This window comes from Pan paniscus, chromosome 17 (assembly GCF_029289425.2).
Source record: "Pan paniscus chromosome 17, NHGRI_mPanPan1-v2.0_pri, whole genome shotgun sequence".
In the NCBI taxonomy this organism is placed as follows: Eukaryota; Metazoa; Chordata; class Mammalia; order Primates; family Hominidae; genus Pan; species Pan paniscus.
In genome coordinates, this window is record NC_073266.2 from 31,358,893 (window position 1) to 31,375,561 (window position 16,669).

General features: G+C 40.4%; 1 protein-coding gene across 2 annotated transcripts in view; it reads left to right on the forward strand.

Annotated features, from left to right (window-relative positions):
• Nucleotides 1-16,669, forward strand: part of LAMA1 (laminin subunit alpha 1) — a 175,434-nt gene that overhangs the window by 32,450 nt on the left and 126,315 nt on the right. For both annotated transcript variants that reach the window (XM_008971191.4, XM_003817911.6), the window contains exons 2-3: nucleotides 4,158-4,328; nucleotides 4,523-4,635. In XM_008971191.4, coding sequence (XP_008969439.3) covers nucleotides 4,158-4,328; nucleotides 4,523-4,635 — 284 coding nt within the window. The remainder of the gene's footprint in view (nucleotides 1-4,157; nucleotides 4,329-4,522; nucleotides 4,636-16,669) is intronic.

Sequence of the window (16,669 nt, forward strand, 5' to 3'; positions counted from 1 at the left end):
ATAAATTTTTTAGCTGCTGGTTAAATCCACAGTAGAGGAATGATTCCATTGTGTGTCCTGAGTGGAAGAAAAAAGTAAAAATTAGTATCACAGTAACAGTGACTGAAGTGAATAACATTTCTCAACAAAAAACATGCAGACTAATTTATTAAGTCCTTGATGAAGTAGTGGGAAAACTGTGTCACGCCACATAGCTACAGTCCTCGTTCTACCCTTGATTTTTATGTGTAAAACCAAACATAGCTTCTTGGTACTGTCCTGATCCTAATGCTCCTTCTCACTCTCTGATTTCCTATCTCACCTCCTGCTCAATGGTCATGTGGTTCCCCTTTATTGAACTATTTCAGTAGTCTGCAATGAGTCAGCAACCTTAGGGACTTTTTAAAAAATTCTATTTACCAGTCTGGGCAAAAATAGTGAAACCCCATCTAAAAAAAAAAAAAAAAAAAAAAAATTCTGTTTAAAACATGCTTGCTCTAGTATACATTTCTAACCCCACCCCCCAACCGCCGCTTTTTTTTTTTTTTTTTTTTTTCTGAGACAGAATCTCACTCTGTTGCCCAGGCTGGAGTGCAGTGGCGTGATCTCAGCTCACTGCAACCTCCGCTTCTCAACTTTAAGTGATTCTCCTGCCTCAGCCTCCCGAGTAGCTGGATTACAGGCATGCGCCACCATGCCCCACTAATTTTTTTTGTAATTTTAGTAGAGATGGAGTTTTACCATGGTGGCCAGGCTGGTCTCGAACTCCTGACCTCAAGTGATCCGCCCGCCTCGGCCTCCCGAAGTGCTGGGATTACAGGCGTGAGCCATTGCGCCCGGCCCCAACCTTCTTTCATCTTCTTTCATCTTGGAACAGATGTGGTTCTTTGCAACAAAAGGATAGTGATTAACTATGAAAAGGGAGTAAATATAATATGTAAGACATCATTTTTAGCGAATATTTTTTTCCAAATATTAGCTTATCTGAGAAGGAAGATTTAGTTTTAGTGAAAGACAACCCAAATATTTTTATGAAATTAATTATTTGAAGGTTTTACTTGCATAGGCATGCTAATGAAGTATATTTCTTCTAAATATACTTTCAATAAAAAAGCAATCTTTCTTTTTATTAAAAGTATATTTAGGGCCCGGCGCGGTGGCTCAAGCCTGTAATCCCAGCACTTTGGGAGGCCGAGACGAGTGGATCACTTGAGGTCAGAAGTTCAAGACCAGCCTGACCAACATGGTGAAACTCCGTCTCTATTAAAAATACAAAAATTAGCTGGGCATGGTGGTGCGCATGTGTAATCCCAGCTACTCAGGAGGCTGAGGCAGGAGAATCGCTTGAACCCGGGAGGTGGAGGTTGCAGTGAGCCAAGATAGTGCCACTGCACTCCAGCCTGGGCGACAGAGACTATGTCTCAAAAAAAAAAAAAAAAAGTATATATATATATATTTAGAACAGCCAGGTAAGAAACCTGTCTAGTGCAAAGAACTACCTGATGCTGATTACTATAACTGAGATATTATTCTCCAAAAACAGTTAAATTTATGTTCATGAGGTTTGAGCTGCTTTTTCTCAGTGGCTCAGGGCAAAGACTCCAGCATACATAGTGTGTGGTGCCCCCTTGACTCCCTGGCCCCCTCCCCTCCTCAATAACACAAGACCCTGCAGTTACTCAGATTGGGAGGTAGTGGGGAGTTCTTTTGATGTCCTGCAACTGGTGGGGGTGAATAAGGAGCAAGTGGGAACATTCGTTAACTGGTGAAGTATTTGTTGTTAATAGAGAAATGCATTGTGAAGTCAGTTCTTGTAACCTTGGTTTCTTTTTCTTGCTTGACTAGTCTTTGTGAAGGGAATGGATAGAGTTGATTGTACTGTAAATCTAATTGCATGTATGTAATACAGAACCAAAAAATGTCATTTTAGCTGTTTGGACAAAACGCTATAGTTTAAAAGCATATTTTATTTAAAATGATTAGCTGATAAGAGAAATTTGAATCAGAATACTAGAATATTATGGTCATAAAGGATGGAGGAAATTATTGTTTATCTTAGTACCAAATAGAATAAACGTCAGCCCCTGCTACAGGTAAGTACCACACATAAGAATGTATGTGTTACTGTAGGAGCTACATTATTACATAAAATATAACTGTCTAACTACTGGTTGATGAAAATAATAAATTGGGGAGCTACATGATTAAACATAATGACTCATCTGGTTCCGCATAAAGCATTTTTTTTTCTTATTTTATATTAAAAACAAAAGAAGTCCCTTTACAGGGATATGATAAAAATAAGCATCTTTAAGTTAAAAATGAAAATAAATATATTAAACATAGTATAAGATGTAACTTCATGTTATGTTTCAAAATTAAGAATAATGCTTTAGAGTACAAATATTAAATAACTATTTTATCTTGAGAGGGTAAGGACTTATTGACAGAATGGGGTCCTTCTATTTGACAGAATTACTAATAGGTAGTTCTGTTTTATGTAAAAAGTTTTTGAAAGACGACCTAATGTATTTTTTTAATAGATGCATGGTAAGGTTTTTAGTGTAGCAAGTGTTAGAGAAATAACCATTTTTGTTTGATAATTTAAAATTTAAAATATTTATAATGGAAAAGATCATTGAACGTATTAGGCAGTGCCTAAAAAATAACAGTGGAAGCCATGAATTCCTTCTGTGTTACTAAAATTACACTGTGCTATTTTAAATTTCACTGAAAAATAAACATTTCAGTAATGGTATTTCTATATGGTTTTTACAAAGAAAAGATTATATTCTGTGATCTTTTAAGATCAAGCTGTACTATGTTAGAGAAACGCCACTAAGCTGAGAACCTCGCAGTATGCTCTCAGCTCAGTGTCCATGCCTGGAGAATGTCTCCTCAACATCGCGTACACCACTGTTTCTAGATCTTTACAGAATCTTCACTGCTGCTATCCCCTTTTACCAAGATAAAGTTAAATCTCCAAAGAACCGAATGGAGGTACTTTTCTCACAGTCACCCAGAAATTGTTTCCTGAATAGTTTGGACCTGGTACTGATCTTGGCTGCTTAAAGATAAAATCACCTGAGACAAAGGAACTGTACAAAGGCAAAGATCAATAATGACTTGAAAAGCATTTTGAAAACTGGATCTTTGGGTTCTAAAATTTTGTTCAGCAAAGAAAACAGGAGTAAAGAAAGAGAAGAGAGAGACAAAAAAAAATCCTAGATAATTATAGAAAAGACCTTGTAAATACTACCAGTGTCAACTGGACCAAAGTGAGGACAGAATAAATGCCCTTCTTTCAAGTGAAAGACGTTCGAATTGCATTGATAAATATATGCATTGGATCATTTGAAACTTCCCTTAAGGCCTGTTTCACAGCATTTTATTGTAAACATTTTCAATCAGAAAAGTGGAAAGAATTGTACAGTGAACCCCCATACTCTTGCCTTGTTTTTTTGTTTGTTTTTTTTTTGTTTTTGAGACTCAGTCTCGCTCTGTTGTCCAGGCTGGAGTGCAGTGGCACGATCTCCACAGCGGCTGAACTGATTTACACTCCCACCGACAGTATATACGCATTCCCTTTTCTCCACAGCTTCTCCAGTATCTGTTGTTTTTTGACTTTTTAATAATAGACATTCTGACTAGTGTGAGATGGCATATCATCGGAAGCCAGCTTACTTTGTGGTGCATTTCGAAGTGAATTGGAGACATAAGTAGACTTTACTCCTAAACATTTCTGCATGTACATTGGTATTTATGATTCTTTTATTTATTTATTTATTTTTGAGGTAGAATGTGCACATACTAAGATACACGGATCTACCCAAATCTTAGGTGTACTCATTCTATGATTTTTCACAATTGCATCTGCCTGTGAAACCCAAAGCTTTATCGAGATATGAACGTATTACCCTAGAAAGTTCCTCTGTCGTTTCATAGTCAATCCCCACCCCCTGCAACAATGTTTTGACTTTTCTCCGTAGATGAATTTTGCTTCTCCCAGAATTTCATATAGATGAAACCCTGCTGCGTATACTGTGTTTGTGTAAGGATTCCTTCATTCAGCACATAGACTTTCAATCTCCTTTTGATTCACCTACCAAGTGGGATGGGGTAAGCTCATTCCTTGGATTTCAAGTGGCTCAGCTGATTTGGTAAATTTTCACTTTCAGGCCTGTTTCCTGCCATTCTCAATCTTGCCAGCAATGCTCACATCAGCACCAATGCCACCTGTGGCGAGAAGGGGCCCGAGATGTTCTGCAAACTTGTGGAGCATGTGCCAGGTCGGCCCGTCCGAAACCCACAGTGCCGGATCTGTGATGGCAACAGCGCAAACCCCAGAGGCAAGTGTCGTGCCTTTATTTCTGAAATTCCCATGGGAATGTACACTTTGTGAAATGAGGACTGAGACTTCTGTTAGGAAGCCATAAACATTGTGTTCACCTTCACTGCTCTTTGTTTCCACTAGCGGTTTAGAACTTAAGAAATTTAAAGCAACAGCCGAGAGGAATTCATGTTTTTTATTTTCTTTTAACAGAACGCCATCCAATATCACATGCCATAGATGGCACCAATAACTGGTGGCAAAGTCCCAGCATTCAGAATGGGAGAGAGTATCACTGGGTCACAATCACTCTGGACTTAAGACAGGTAGGTGAGGCCAGAACCATTGAAGAGTGTCTACAGGCTGCTGAACTGTGGTCTTCTGATGACTTTTGGGAAAGCCTGGCTTCTTTCTGAACACATTTACATTCTAGTCTCACTATTTCCACCAGGTGAAGGCAAGTGGTATACAGAAGGAGTCCCCGGTGCCATTTCTTGTCACTTTCATCATTCCCAGGTGTCTTTGGGGAGATGGGTGAAATTGCTTCCATATGGTTGATGTTCTTTGAAGCTGTGTCAACAGGGCACACTCATCCATCCAGGGTATCATGTCAGGCTGCTTGCTGGCTGCCAACAGATGCATGGGGAGGGAGAGGGGGAAAACACATGTATTTCCTAACTTTTAGCTTACTGTCTTGCTAATGTCATTGAGTAAGTTATTGTATAAGGATTATATAAGGCTAGAAGAAAAAAAAACAAAACGGTGTTAAACCTCTTGACTGTGTCTCCCCTGCCAGATGCAGTCTGTCTGGGCCAGGTAAGCTGGAGTTGCCCAATACTAACTTAAGCAGTGCCTTCAGCATGAGTGGGGAGAGGGAAGGTATGACTGGCTCCAGCCACACCTGCATCTTCTTACCTTGCTTCAAGGCCACATAGGAGGATGGAGAGAAATATGAGATGAGCCCCAGTTGCCCTGATGTTCCTGGGAAAGAAAAAGAAAAGGAGTCTGAGTGGAAGGAATGAAAAAGAGAGATGGCAGGTGTTTTGGAGCTGTTGTCCTGGTTCTGTTTTGAGCTTTTCAGAAAAGCCGTCGCATTAATTCTTATTTATTTCCATTCAGTTTCTCTTGTGTTAGAACTCATAAGTTTCATGTAAAATATGAGATCGGTTAAAAGACACAAGTAATTGTAATGTGCATTGTAGGATTTAAATAAGAATTATAGAGATTTAAGGACAATCAGAATTCTTTGAATAAGTGATAGTTTTAAAATGTGCAGGAATTTTTTTATTTTTTATTTTTATTTTTTATTTTTTGAGACAAAGTATCACTCTGTCATCAGGCTGGAGTGCAGTGGCGCGATCTCGGCACACTGCAACTTCCGCCTCCCCGGTTCAAGCGATTCTCCTGCCTCAGCCTCCCGATTAGCTGGGACTACAGGCTCCTGTCGCCATGCCCGGTTAATTTTTTTGTGTTTTTAGTAGACAGGGTTTCACCATGTTGGCCAGGATGGTCTCATCTCTTGACCTCGTGATCCGCCTGCCTTGGCCTCCCAAAGTGCTGGGATTACAGGCGTGAGCCACCAGACCTGGCCAAATGTGCAGGATTTTAAGAAGACAAGGTGATACTTCATATATTGATGTACAAGGAACTTGTGTTCTGTAATAATTACAGCAAATAAGGTAGCAAGATGTGCAGCTCAGGAGACATTTTCCAAGTTCAGGTTCACAGTATTATGAAAGTAAAATAACACTTTTAATAGCTTTCAGGTGTAAGACATGAATTAATGTGACACTCCTTAATATTTTCAAATCCCCTTAAAGAAAAAGAGAAAAGAGCCAGGTGCGGTGGCTCACGCCTGTAATCCCGGCACTTTGGGAGGCCAAGGCGGGTGGATCACGAGGTCAGGAGATCGAGACCATCCTGGCTAACACGGTGAAACCCCATCTTTACTAAAAATACAAAAACTTAGCTGGGCGTGGTGGCAGGCGCCTGTAGTCCCAGCTACTCGGGAGGCTGAGGCAGGAGAATGGCGTGAACCCAGGAGGCAGAGGTTGCAGTGAGCCGAGATCACACCACTGCACTCCAGCCTGGGCGACAGAGCGAGACTCTGTCTCAAAATAAAATAAAATAAAATAAAATAAAATAAAATAAAATAAAATAAAAAACAAAAAAAATAAAAAGAGAAAAGAGCTTCTTTGAAAAGAGCTTCTTTGTTGTTGCTGTTGTTTTTTTTTTTTTTTTTTTGAGACGGAGTTTCACTCTTATTACCCAGGCTGGAGTGCAGTGGCTGGATCTTGGCTCACTGCAACCTCCGCCTCCCGGGTTCACGCGATTCTCCTGCCTCAGCCTCCTGAGTAGCTGGGATTACAGGAGTGTGGTCTCGAACTTCTGATCTCAGGTGATCCACCGGCCTCGGCTTCCCAAAGTGCCGGGATTAGAGGCATGAGCACCACGCCCAGCCAAGAGCTTCTTTTTAACCCTGGCCTTTGTGTTTATCTCAGTGGTAAGAATGGTTCTCTGGAAGATTTTGGTTTTTCCCATCACCTTTCTAACATATTTTCCTTTTTCTAAAGGAAAAAGTAAAACTGTGTTCATTATTAAGAATGTGATATTATATGAGTTTGGCCAAATTAAGACCTGGACATTTTACATATAGATTTCAAACTTCTGTAAGTCTATCCTTTGTCTTGAAATTTGTCATGCTTGACTTTATCCTGAAGGGATGGACTAAGTTAGTCTGAGGAATTCCAGAAGGCAGTCTCCATTTTAGATGTTTAAGGCATTTTAAAAAAATAAACATAGACAGCCAGGTGCAGTGGCTCATGCCTGTAATCCCAGCACTTTCGGAGGCTGAGGTGGGCGGATCACGAGGTCAGGAGATCGAGACCATCCTGGCTAACACAGTGAAATCCTGTCTCTACTAAAAAAAATACAAAAAAATTAGCCAGGTGTGGTGGTGGGCACCTGTAGTCCCAGCTACTCGGGAGGCTGAGGCAGGAGAATGGCGTGAACCTGGGAGGCAGAGCTTGCAGTGAGCCGAGACTGCACCACTGCACTCCAGCCTGGGCAACAGAGCGAGACTCTGTCTCAAAAAAAAAAAAAGAAAAAGAAAAGAACAGAAAAACCATAGACATATAGTTATAGGCTGCTTTAGGTAATTTTTAGTGTTTTAGGATATGCTTTTAAAATAAGATCACTTAAAATAGTATTCAGAAATTTCTTTACCATTTACACAGTATAAAAATTCTGCTGTGCTTTGTTTTTTTTTAAACAAAGCACATTATGCTTATATCTGATCAAGCCTTTCTCAGATTTATTTATTTATTGAGCCTTTTTATTACAAACACTTTTGCATATGTAGAAAGCATATTACAGTGAATACACCTAACCCACCCTTGAGATTTGGGGATTTTAAAACACTGGACCATGTTCGTTTCAGTGAATTGCAGTCATCACAACATTTTACTAGTCCTTCAGTTTGTGTCTTCAAAAAATAAAGACGTTTGTTCTGATTAGATACCATACCATTTCAGCCTCCTTGGGCAAAATTAACAGTAATTTCTTAATAACTCTTTTCCCATCCACATTCAATTTTCCCAGTTTATCAACTAGTATCTTTTACCGCTTTTTTTTTTTTAACCAGGATCCAGTAAGGACCACTTGTTGCATTGGATTGCTGTGCTTCTTAAATCTCTTCTCATCTGAATTGTCCTTCACTTAAAAAAAATGCTATTGAATATATGAATAGACCAGACCAGTTGTCCTGTAGAATATGCCACATTCTGGATTTGTCAGATTGTTTCTTCATGGTTTTATTGAACATATTCTTCTGTGCTGTCTATTTCCTATACACCAAATTCGGCTCTAGAGACCTGATTAGATTCCAGTTAAGTGTTTTTCAGAAGACCACATCACCAGCCATCCTCTCGCCTCACATCAGGAGGCACCCAGGGCTGGTTGTCCCACTAGTAGTGATGCTAAATTTGAATTCTCTCTGGGTGTTAAAAGTCAGTTTTCTTCCTTGTAATGTTACTTCCTTTTTTCTGTCCGATATCCCCATTGTTTCTTAGATCTCACTGACATTCAGATCTACAGCATGGCTATACCTTCTGATGACTTTTTTTTACCTTGCCAAAATCTGCATGTTTCCTTAGCCATTAGCCAACTACCAGTTGTTTTCTAGACTATATACTCCATGAGGGATGGGACCACAGCTGTCTTCTACTTTTCTTTCTCTTCCCTTTCCTTTCCTGGTTAGTATTTATAGAGAGATGTCTTATTCACTTCTGCACACCCAGACATTGGCACAGTTCAGGCACTGAGTCAATAATTGCGTTATGGATCAGTACTTTTTTTTTTTTTTTTAAATGGAGCCTCACTCTGTCGCCCACGCTGGAGTGCATTGGCGTGATCTCGGCTCACTGCAACCTCTGCCTCCCAGATTCAAGTGATTCTCCCACCCCATCCTCCCAAGTGGCTGGGACTACAGGCACACACCACTGTACCCAGCTATTTTTGTATTTTTAGTAGAGACGTGGTTTCATCATGTTGCCCAGGCTGACCTTGAACTCCTGACCTCAAGTGATCTGCCTGCCTCGGCCTCCCAAAGTGCTGGAATTACCGGCGTAAGCCACCGCCCCCAGCCTAGTGCTTTCTTTCTTCCTTTATTTTTTTTTTGAGACGGAGTTTCACTCTTGTTGCCCAGACTGGAGGGCGATGGCGCGATCTCGGCTCACTGCAACCTCCGCCTCCCGGGGTTCAAGCGATTCTCCTGCTTCAGCCTTCTGAGTAGCTGGGATTACAGGCATGCACCACCATGCCCAGCTAATTTTGTATTTTTAGTAGAGACAGGGTTTCTCCATGTTGGTCAGGCTGGCCTCGAACTCCCAACCTCAGGTGACCTGCCCGCCTTGGCCTCCCAAAATGCCGGGATCACAGGTGTGAGCCACCGCGCCTGGCCTTGTGCTTTTTTTTTAAAATTTTTTTTAACTTCACCCCCTCCTCTTTTCTTGTTCACAGCCTGAATAGAAAAGAACAAGGAACAAACCTTTTGGCTGCTTTGTTTCAGTACTATAAAAATGTAAAATCTAAAGTATAGATTTCTAAAGTAAAATTACAGGTAGACCTTAGTCTTATCAAGAGTTGTAAAACTTAATATTATAAATGTGTCTGTGTAACTTGGTAAATATCAGCTCTTGAGGTTTTATGACCAAATTAGCTGCATTCTGTGTTGGCAAATGCTAACATTGATCCTGTTCCTGATTCTCTAATTGATGACAGCTGTCAGAATTACAGCATTTTTTTTTTTTTTTTTTTTTTTTTTTTTTTAGCCTCTATGTATTATGTTTGGTTATCTGCAAGATAAACTAAAGAAAAGATTAAAAAGTAGTCTTATCAGAAGTCCATAAATGTTGTATGGTTTGCAATAAGGTTTAACTACTGAGTGTTTATTTTAGTAACTTATTACAAGAGGAATAATGAGATTTACTTCTTTGCTTTTTAAAAATAATGTCTACTATTCACTTCTTTCATTGATTCACAGTATTTTAGAAGATACACTGTCAGATATCTAGCAGTATCTTACTTTTAAAAAATTCATAGGAATTTCATGTGTGTGGTATTTTTAAGAAAAGTAAAGCATAATAATCATCAACTTTAACAAATACAAAATTAACATATATGTTGTGGTCTCCATTAATAAAATGCTGCTCACCAAGTGGTTTAGGATCTCATATATCAATACTACCACTGAACAGTGATCTTTTTTGACAACTTAAAATTTAAAAGAAATTATGCTGAAAGAGCATGCACATTTCATGAATCTTGCATTTATAATTGTCCAAAATCCTATAGGTTCCACGAATTATAGGAAAATTTATTCCCTATGGTAGCATTTCTCAGTAGAAGAACACAAAGATTTCCCGTTTGAGAACCACTATTTTAAAAGTTAATACACTGTTGAGATGAAAAGATGTTCATCGTCATTATTCAATAGGGAAATGAAAATCAAACCACAATAAGATACCCCTTCACACCCATTAGGATTGCTATATTGAAAGAGTTGGAAAATAATAAGTGTTGGTGAGGATGTGAAGAAAGTGGAACCCTGTACACTGTGGGTGGAAATGTAAAATGGCACAGTGTTATGAAAAACAGTGTGGTTGTTCTGGCCGGGCGCGGTGACTCATGTCTGTAATCCCAGCACTTTGGGAGGCCGAGGAGGTCGGATCACGAGGTCAGGAGATCGAGAGCATCTTGGCCAACATGGTGAAACCCCGTCTCTACTAAAATACAAAAAATTAGCCGCATGTGGTGGCCAATGCCTGTAATACCAGCTACTTGGGAGGCTGAGGCAGGGGAATAGCTTGAACCCGGGAGGTGGAGGTTGCAGTGAGCTGAAATCACACCACTGCACTCCAGCCTGGTGACAGAGCAGCGCTCCTTCTCAAACACACACACACACACACACACACACACACACAACCAGTATGGTTGTTCCTCAGAAATAAACATAGAATTACAGCAATTCCACTACTAGGGAATGCCTTAAAGAATTAAAAGTAGGGACTCAAACAGATGCCAGTGTTCAGAGCAGCATTATTCACAGTAGCCAGGAGGTGGAAGCAACCCAGATGTCCATCAACCATCAACAGGTGAATGGATAGTGAAAACATGGTATGTGCATACAGTAGAATCTTAGCCTTAAAAATGAATGAAATTTTGACACACACCACAGCATGTATGTACCCTGGAAACATTATGCCAAATGAAATAAGCCACACACAAAAGAAGAAATATTATATGAATCAATTTGGATGAAGTACCTGGAGAAGTCAGTTCATAGAGACAGAAAGTGGAGCGGGGTGGTTGCCAGGGGCTGGGAGGAGATAGAATGGGGAGTTGTTGTTTAATGGGTGCAGAGTTTAGGTTCGGAAGTTCTGGAGATAGATGGTAGTGATGATTGCACAATAGTGTGAATATACTTAATGCCACTGAATTCTACACTTAAACATGGCTAAAGTCACGGTTTTATGTTATGTATATTTTTCTACAACTTAAAAAAGTTAATACACTGTGAAATATTTGGTGTATTATGTCAGCCAGGGTCAGTCAGGAATATGGAAGCCACACCAGTCATTTAAAGGCACAAATTTAGTGTGAGGAATTGGTTTGATAGTGTGGGAGAGCTGGGAGAGGGAGCAGGCAGGTAAGTTGGGGGTAGTAATGGTGGAGGAGGCAGCAACACAGGAGGGTGTGGTTATAGCACCTAGAGCCTGGGAAGAGAGTCTCTTATCTTTCAGAATGCTCTTCTGGGGGTCCTGGAAAGCTGGAGGCTAGAGTCAGCTGCTACAGCCCAAGGCAGAGGGCCGCTGCTGGGCAAGGCTGATAGGACCCGGAAGTAGACAGGGGAGAAGTCCTGCCTTCCTCCAGCCCTCCAGCCTCCCACTAGTGTCGCCGTCAGGGAGCATCGATTTGCAGCGTCCCAGCCTCAGCATCCAAAGCTGGGCTGGCAGGTGCTTAGCAACCAGCGCAAACACTTCTTCTCAGTAGGTGGTCACTTGCACCAGTATACCAACAGAAACACAGAGACAGAGCAGCCCTCGACATCCTGGGGCAGGATTTTGTTATTATGGTGGTCAGCCACATCCTAAATATGCTCATATTAAGTTTTTTAGAATAACTTTGGAATGAAAATGCAAATTTTAGAATTCTCCTGGAGAAATCATGGACTGCTGTCTAATACATTACAAACTAGGTGTTCTTGGTTCTCAGCCGAGAGCCTGCATCAGGGCACCAGCTTGGTCCTGGGACCTTCAGGACAGGGATGGAGGAAATACAGAAGCAGTTCCATTTATGTATTAACTATTGGGTTTTGGTGGCGTGATGTGGTGGAGATGCATGAAGTGTGGTAGGGTGATATATACAAAGTTAAATGTGATAGCATATGAAGGATGTAGAGTAGCTAACAAACTCCTCACATTTAATAAACATGAGTTTTCTTTCCCTCTGTCATATTTCTAATATACAAATTACTTTAGGTTCCCAAAGATCTTCAGATATCACCAAGGGAAATGTTAAACAAGGCCTTAATAGAATCTAATTACAGTTAGCTAACAGGATTAAGGAGTGCAGTTATGCAGATTTTGAGAAATTCATAAGTCAATAATTATTCTGTTTTTTCTGATTAGGAAATTAAGATGGAATCATCATAGAAAAATGGAAGATAAGATAAGTGTAAACAGGCAGAAACACATCATCTCTTTGCTCTGTAACAATCGCTAATTGATACCTTGGGATATTTACTTTGTCATTTGCCTACAATTCTATGCATTTAATAATGCTACGACAATACTATCATGTATTACATACTTACTGTGCCAGACATTGTGCTATGTACTTGATCAGGATTATGTCCTTGAATTCTCATAATCGCCTGTGAGTTGGCTCCTGTTATTATCCCCTTGTGACAGATGATGAAACTGAGACTTAGAGAGTTTAAGAGGCTTGCTCAAGGGTAGGACTCACTGAAGCTTCAGAGCCTGAGCTCTGCATCATTGCACCACTCTGACCCTCCAGCTGAGACAGATTATGTGATATATAAATTTGTGTTCTAATGTTTTATGTAATTGTATAGCATGAACATTTCCCAGTATAACTGAAACTCATGATTAATAATTGTTAAAGCTGCATTAATAGTTTCTATATGGCTTACCCATCATTTGCCTAAGAATCCTCAGGCCTGACATTTTGGTGCTTTTTCTGTTATGGGTAATAACTTGAGCTTTCAGTGAAAAAAGGTTCATTTCGTATGTATACCAATGAAGTAATACAGTGAGTATCAATCATGGTTGAGGTTTATATGACAAATTTATGGTTAATTTTGTTTTGAGCATCTTTTGAAAGAGGAATGTTATTAACAGGTACATATATAGGAATTTATAGATATGGGTTATAGCATTTTTTTCCTCATCCGTGTTATTTCATCTGCTTTTCCCAGCAGTTCTGGAATGCGAGTGATCGCCTCTTTGCAGGTACAAAAATCACGGCACAGAGTAAGCAGGTCACAGGCTTGCCCAGAGTCTACGGCTGCAGGTGCTCAAGCTAGGCCTGGAAACCAGGACCTCTGGTTCCCTCTACACCGTGCCACGCTGTCTCCTTGTCTTTGGTCTCCAATTATTGTTTTCCTTTGTTCTGACTTTATGGGGAGACTGGCAAGAGCTCTTGCAATTCCCTCCTGATGTTGGGAGTGTTCAGATTCTAGCCCTTTCCCTCTTGTTCTGTTTGCCTGCTCAGTAGGGTCCTCTCCCCTATGAATCCAGCAGGGTATTGACACTTCCTTCATGCTTTTGTAGTGGCTGATAGAATTGGATGCTACCTAACGTGTTTTTTTTTTTTTTTGATCAAGAAGCGGGAAAATAAATCAGTTATCTCCTATTTTCCTTAAAAAACTTTTAAAGCCGGAGAACATTTCAGTGGGAGTGAGGGTCAGATTTGTGAGTAAAAATGTATAATAGTCTTTTAGAAGATAAGATCTGTTTTGTAAAAAAGGGAAGTTCCCTATGGCATTGAAAATAAAGCTGCCTTTTGGAGCAGTGCTTTATTTTATGTGTAGGTTTAATTAGGAAGTAGCACTTTGTTGTGGGAACATAATCACAGAGGGGCCTTTGTTTTATGCAAACTTTTAGACAAGAGCTGCTTGTGTGCCAGGTTTTGTGAAACCTCATTAATTCAGATGTCAGTTGTTTTTTCCCCCAAATTTCTGAAAAATTGACCAGTACTGGGTGAGGTTTATTATTATATCATTCAAATATAAAGTGTTTATTAAGCACATCGACAAGGTCAACAAGAAAATAGGGAAATTTCACATTCTTAAGATAAAATCTTTAAAGATTTTTATTGCAAGAATTGCATCTAAATTGGAGCGTCTCATTACAAGTGAATTTTGGCTGTTCCTGGAAAGAGATTAGGCAGAAACCCTTCCTAGAAGCACTCAGATAGAAATTACTTTTACTGTATGCTTTTTGTACTCTAATGATTCTATTCCAGTTTTCTATTACTTCATACTGGCCTCCACCAATTTCAAATATTAAGGTTTCTTGAATTTGCTTGGTAAAATAAATAGATTGGAAGAAATCTTAAGCTCATCATTATGATTTGGAAGTAAGCCACCCTAAATTCCTGTCCTTCAGACATTTTTATCTTTGTTGTCATGTTCTCTGTGAAGCTACTAGACTCAGAAATAGGTCTTTCTTTTGTTTTCACATTTTCATTATCTCGTTTTATTTTCTCATGCATAGCTTCTCTGCTGGTTATCTATTGTGTAAGAAATCACTGTGAAACTTTATGGCTTAAAACAGCAACATTCATTTTATACCTTTCCTGATTTCAGTGGGGTCAGGATTTAGGAAAGGCCTGAGTGGGTATGTCTAAGGCTGCAGACCATGGGGGCCTAGACTTGGAGCAGCTTAGGGGAGAGGTTCTCTGGGGCAGCTGGAGGAGGGGGTTTGGGGCAGCTGGGGAGAGGGTGCCAGACCAGCTGGGATAAGGTTCCTGGGGCAGCTGGAGGCTATGTTCATGAGAGTTCAGGGCTTCTCCGTGTGGTCTTTCCACATGGGTGCCTGAGCTTCCTCACAGCATGGCGACTTTAAGGCAGCTTGCTTATAGGGCAGCTTGGGGCAGGAGGCAGAAGTTGTGTCCCCTCTTAGACCTGGTCTCCAGTCACACACAGTGCCAGTTTCCCTGTGCTGTATGAGCCACCCAGTCACTCAGGTTGGCAGAGATTCAACTTGGGAAAGATAGACCAGCCTCACCCGTCAACCGGAGGAGGGGTGAAGAATTTGAGGCCTGTTTTAAAACTGCTACTGCCTCAGCCTTCTGAAAGGGTCTTTCTCTAGGAGGCTTTAATCTTTGCAGCCTTGCATATCTTATCTTGTAGGGGCCGCACCCCTGTCTTTAGGTGAGGTGAAGAGCTTATAGGAACCAAACAGGAATGCACATACTGTTCTTTTAACGATAAGTGAGCTGAATAAGTGAAAACAATTGAGGCTAGGCTTTAGGAACAAGATGGAGTTTTGTTTCTTGATACGATTTATATTTAAGCTTTCTCACTTATGTATTATCGGTGGGGATTGCCAAACAGTCCAGGATAACCATTTTGCCATTTGGCAGAGCTTAGTTCTCTTTAGATTTTGAGCTGCCAAGGTTTGGCTGCACTATTTCAGTGTTTCTACCCAGCAGGGCTTCCTGCATTTGGCCTGGGAGGATTCAGGGAAATCCGTGAAGACAGTTTTGCAGGATTGGATCACAAAATGCTTTTCATATCCCCAACTGTTTTGGCATCAAAGTAAAGATTTTTGTATATTTATGGGAATAAAGGGAAGTCCGTTCTGAAATTATTTCTTCCGTTATATTGAAGCTGAAAAAAAGGGATAAGTTTTAATTTTTCAAGAAATATTTCTTTGAAAAATATAGTGCAGTTTGGTATCCATTCTAGCTTTTTTTTCTTTTTATGTATTGAGTTAACTTCTACTCAGATTGTAGTATTTCCATCTTTAAAAACAAAGCTGTAACAACATTTTTAAAACATGGCTTATAAAAACCTCAGCTAGGTCTCAGAATATCTCTTGTGTTTTTAATGTCTTCAGTGGACCTTTTCTCTACACGGAACTTCCTTTATTTTGATGTACTAGTAACATATAATAGCAGAAAGTTTTTAAACTATAGAAAAATATAAGAAAAAAGTTATTTTAAAAAATCCCCTGTGATTCTTACAATCAGGGGTGACCTTTTGCTCCATTGCATCATATCTAAGAACACTGAATATATTTAAGAAATCATGGAATCTCTGCCTTGTGCATACTGGGATCTCAGGATTCATCGATGAACAAGACAATGATCGGATTCACATTAAGCCCTTAGTGCAAAGAAAGTGGACAACACATGGGCGGTTCCTTCAGTATGTTGGTTATTAGCAGTGATGAGCAGGCTCGCTTTCATTGCATCTTTAAAGGCAGGCCCCAGCTCTCAAGGGGCTTCTGGTCTGGTGGGGAAAAATAGGCTTCTGCTGAGTGGTGTAGAGTGTGCAGGGACCGGGGGTGCACAGAGAACACATCAGAAGGACCACTTCGTGGCTCAGAGAAACAATGCAGGCCGGGCGTGGTGGCTCACGCCTGTAATCCCAGCACTTTGGGAAGCCGAGGCAGGTGGATCACCTGAGGTCAGGAGATCAAGACCAGCCTGACCAACATGGACAAACTCTGTCTCTACTAAAAATACAAAATTAGCCAGGCATGGTGGTGCATGCCTGTAATGCCACCTACTCAGGAGGCTGAGCCAGGAGAATCGCTTGAACCCAGGGGG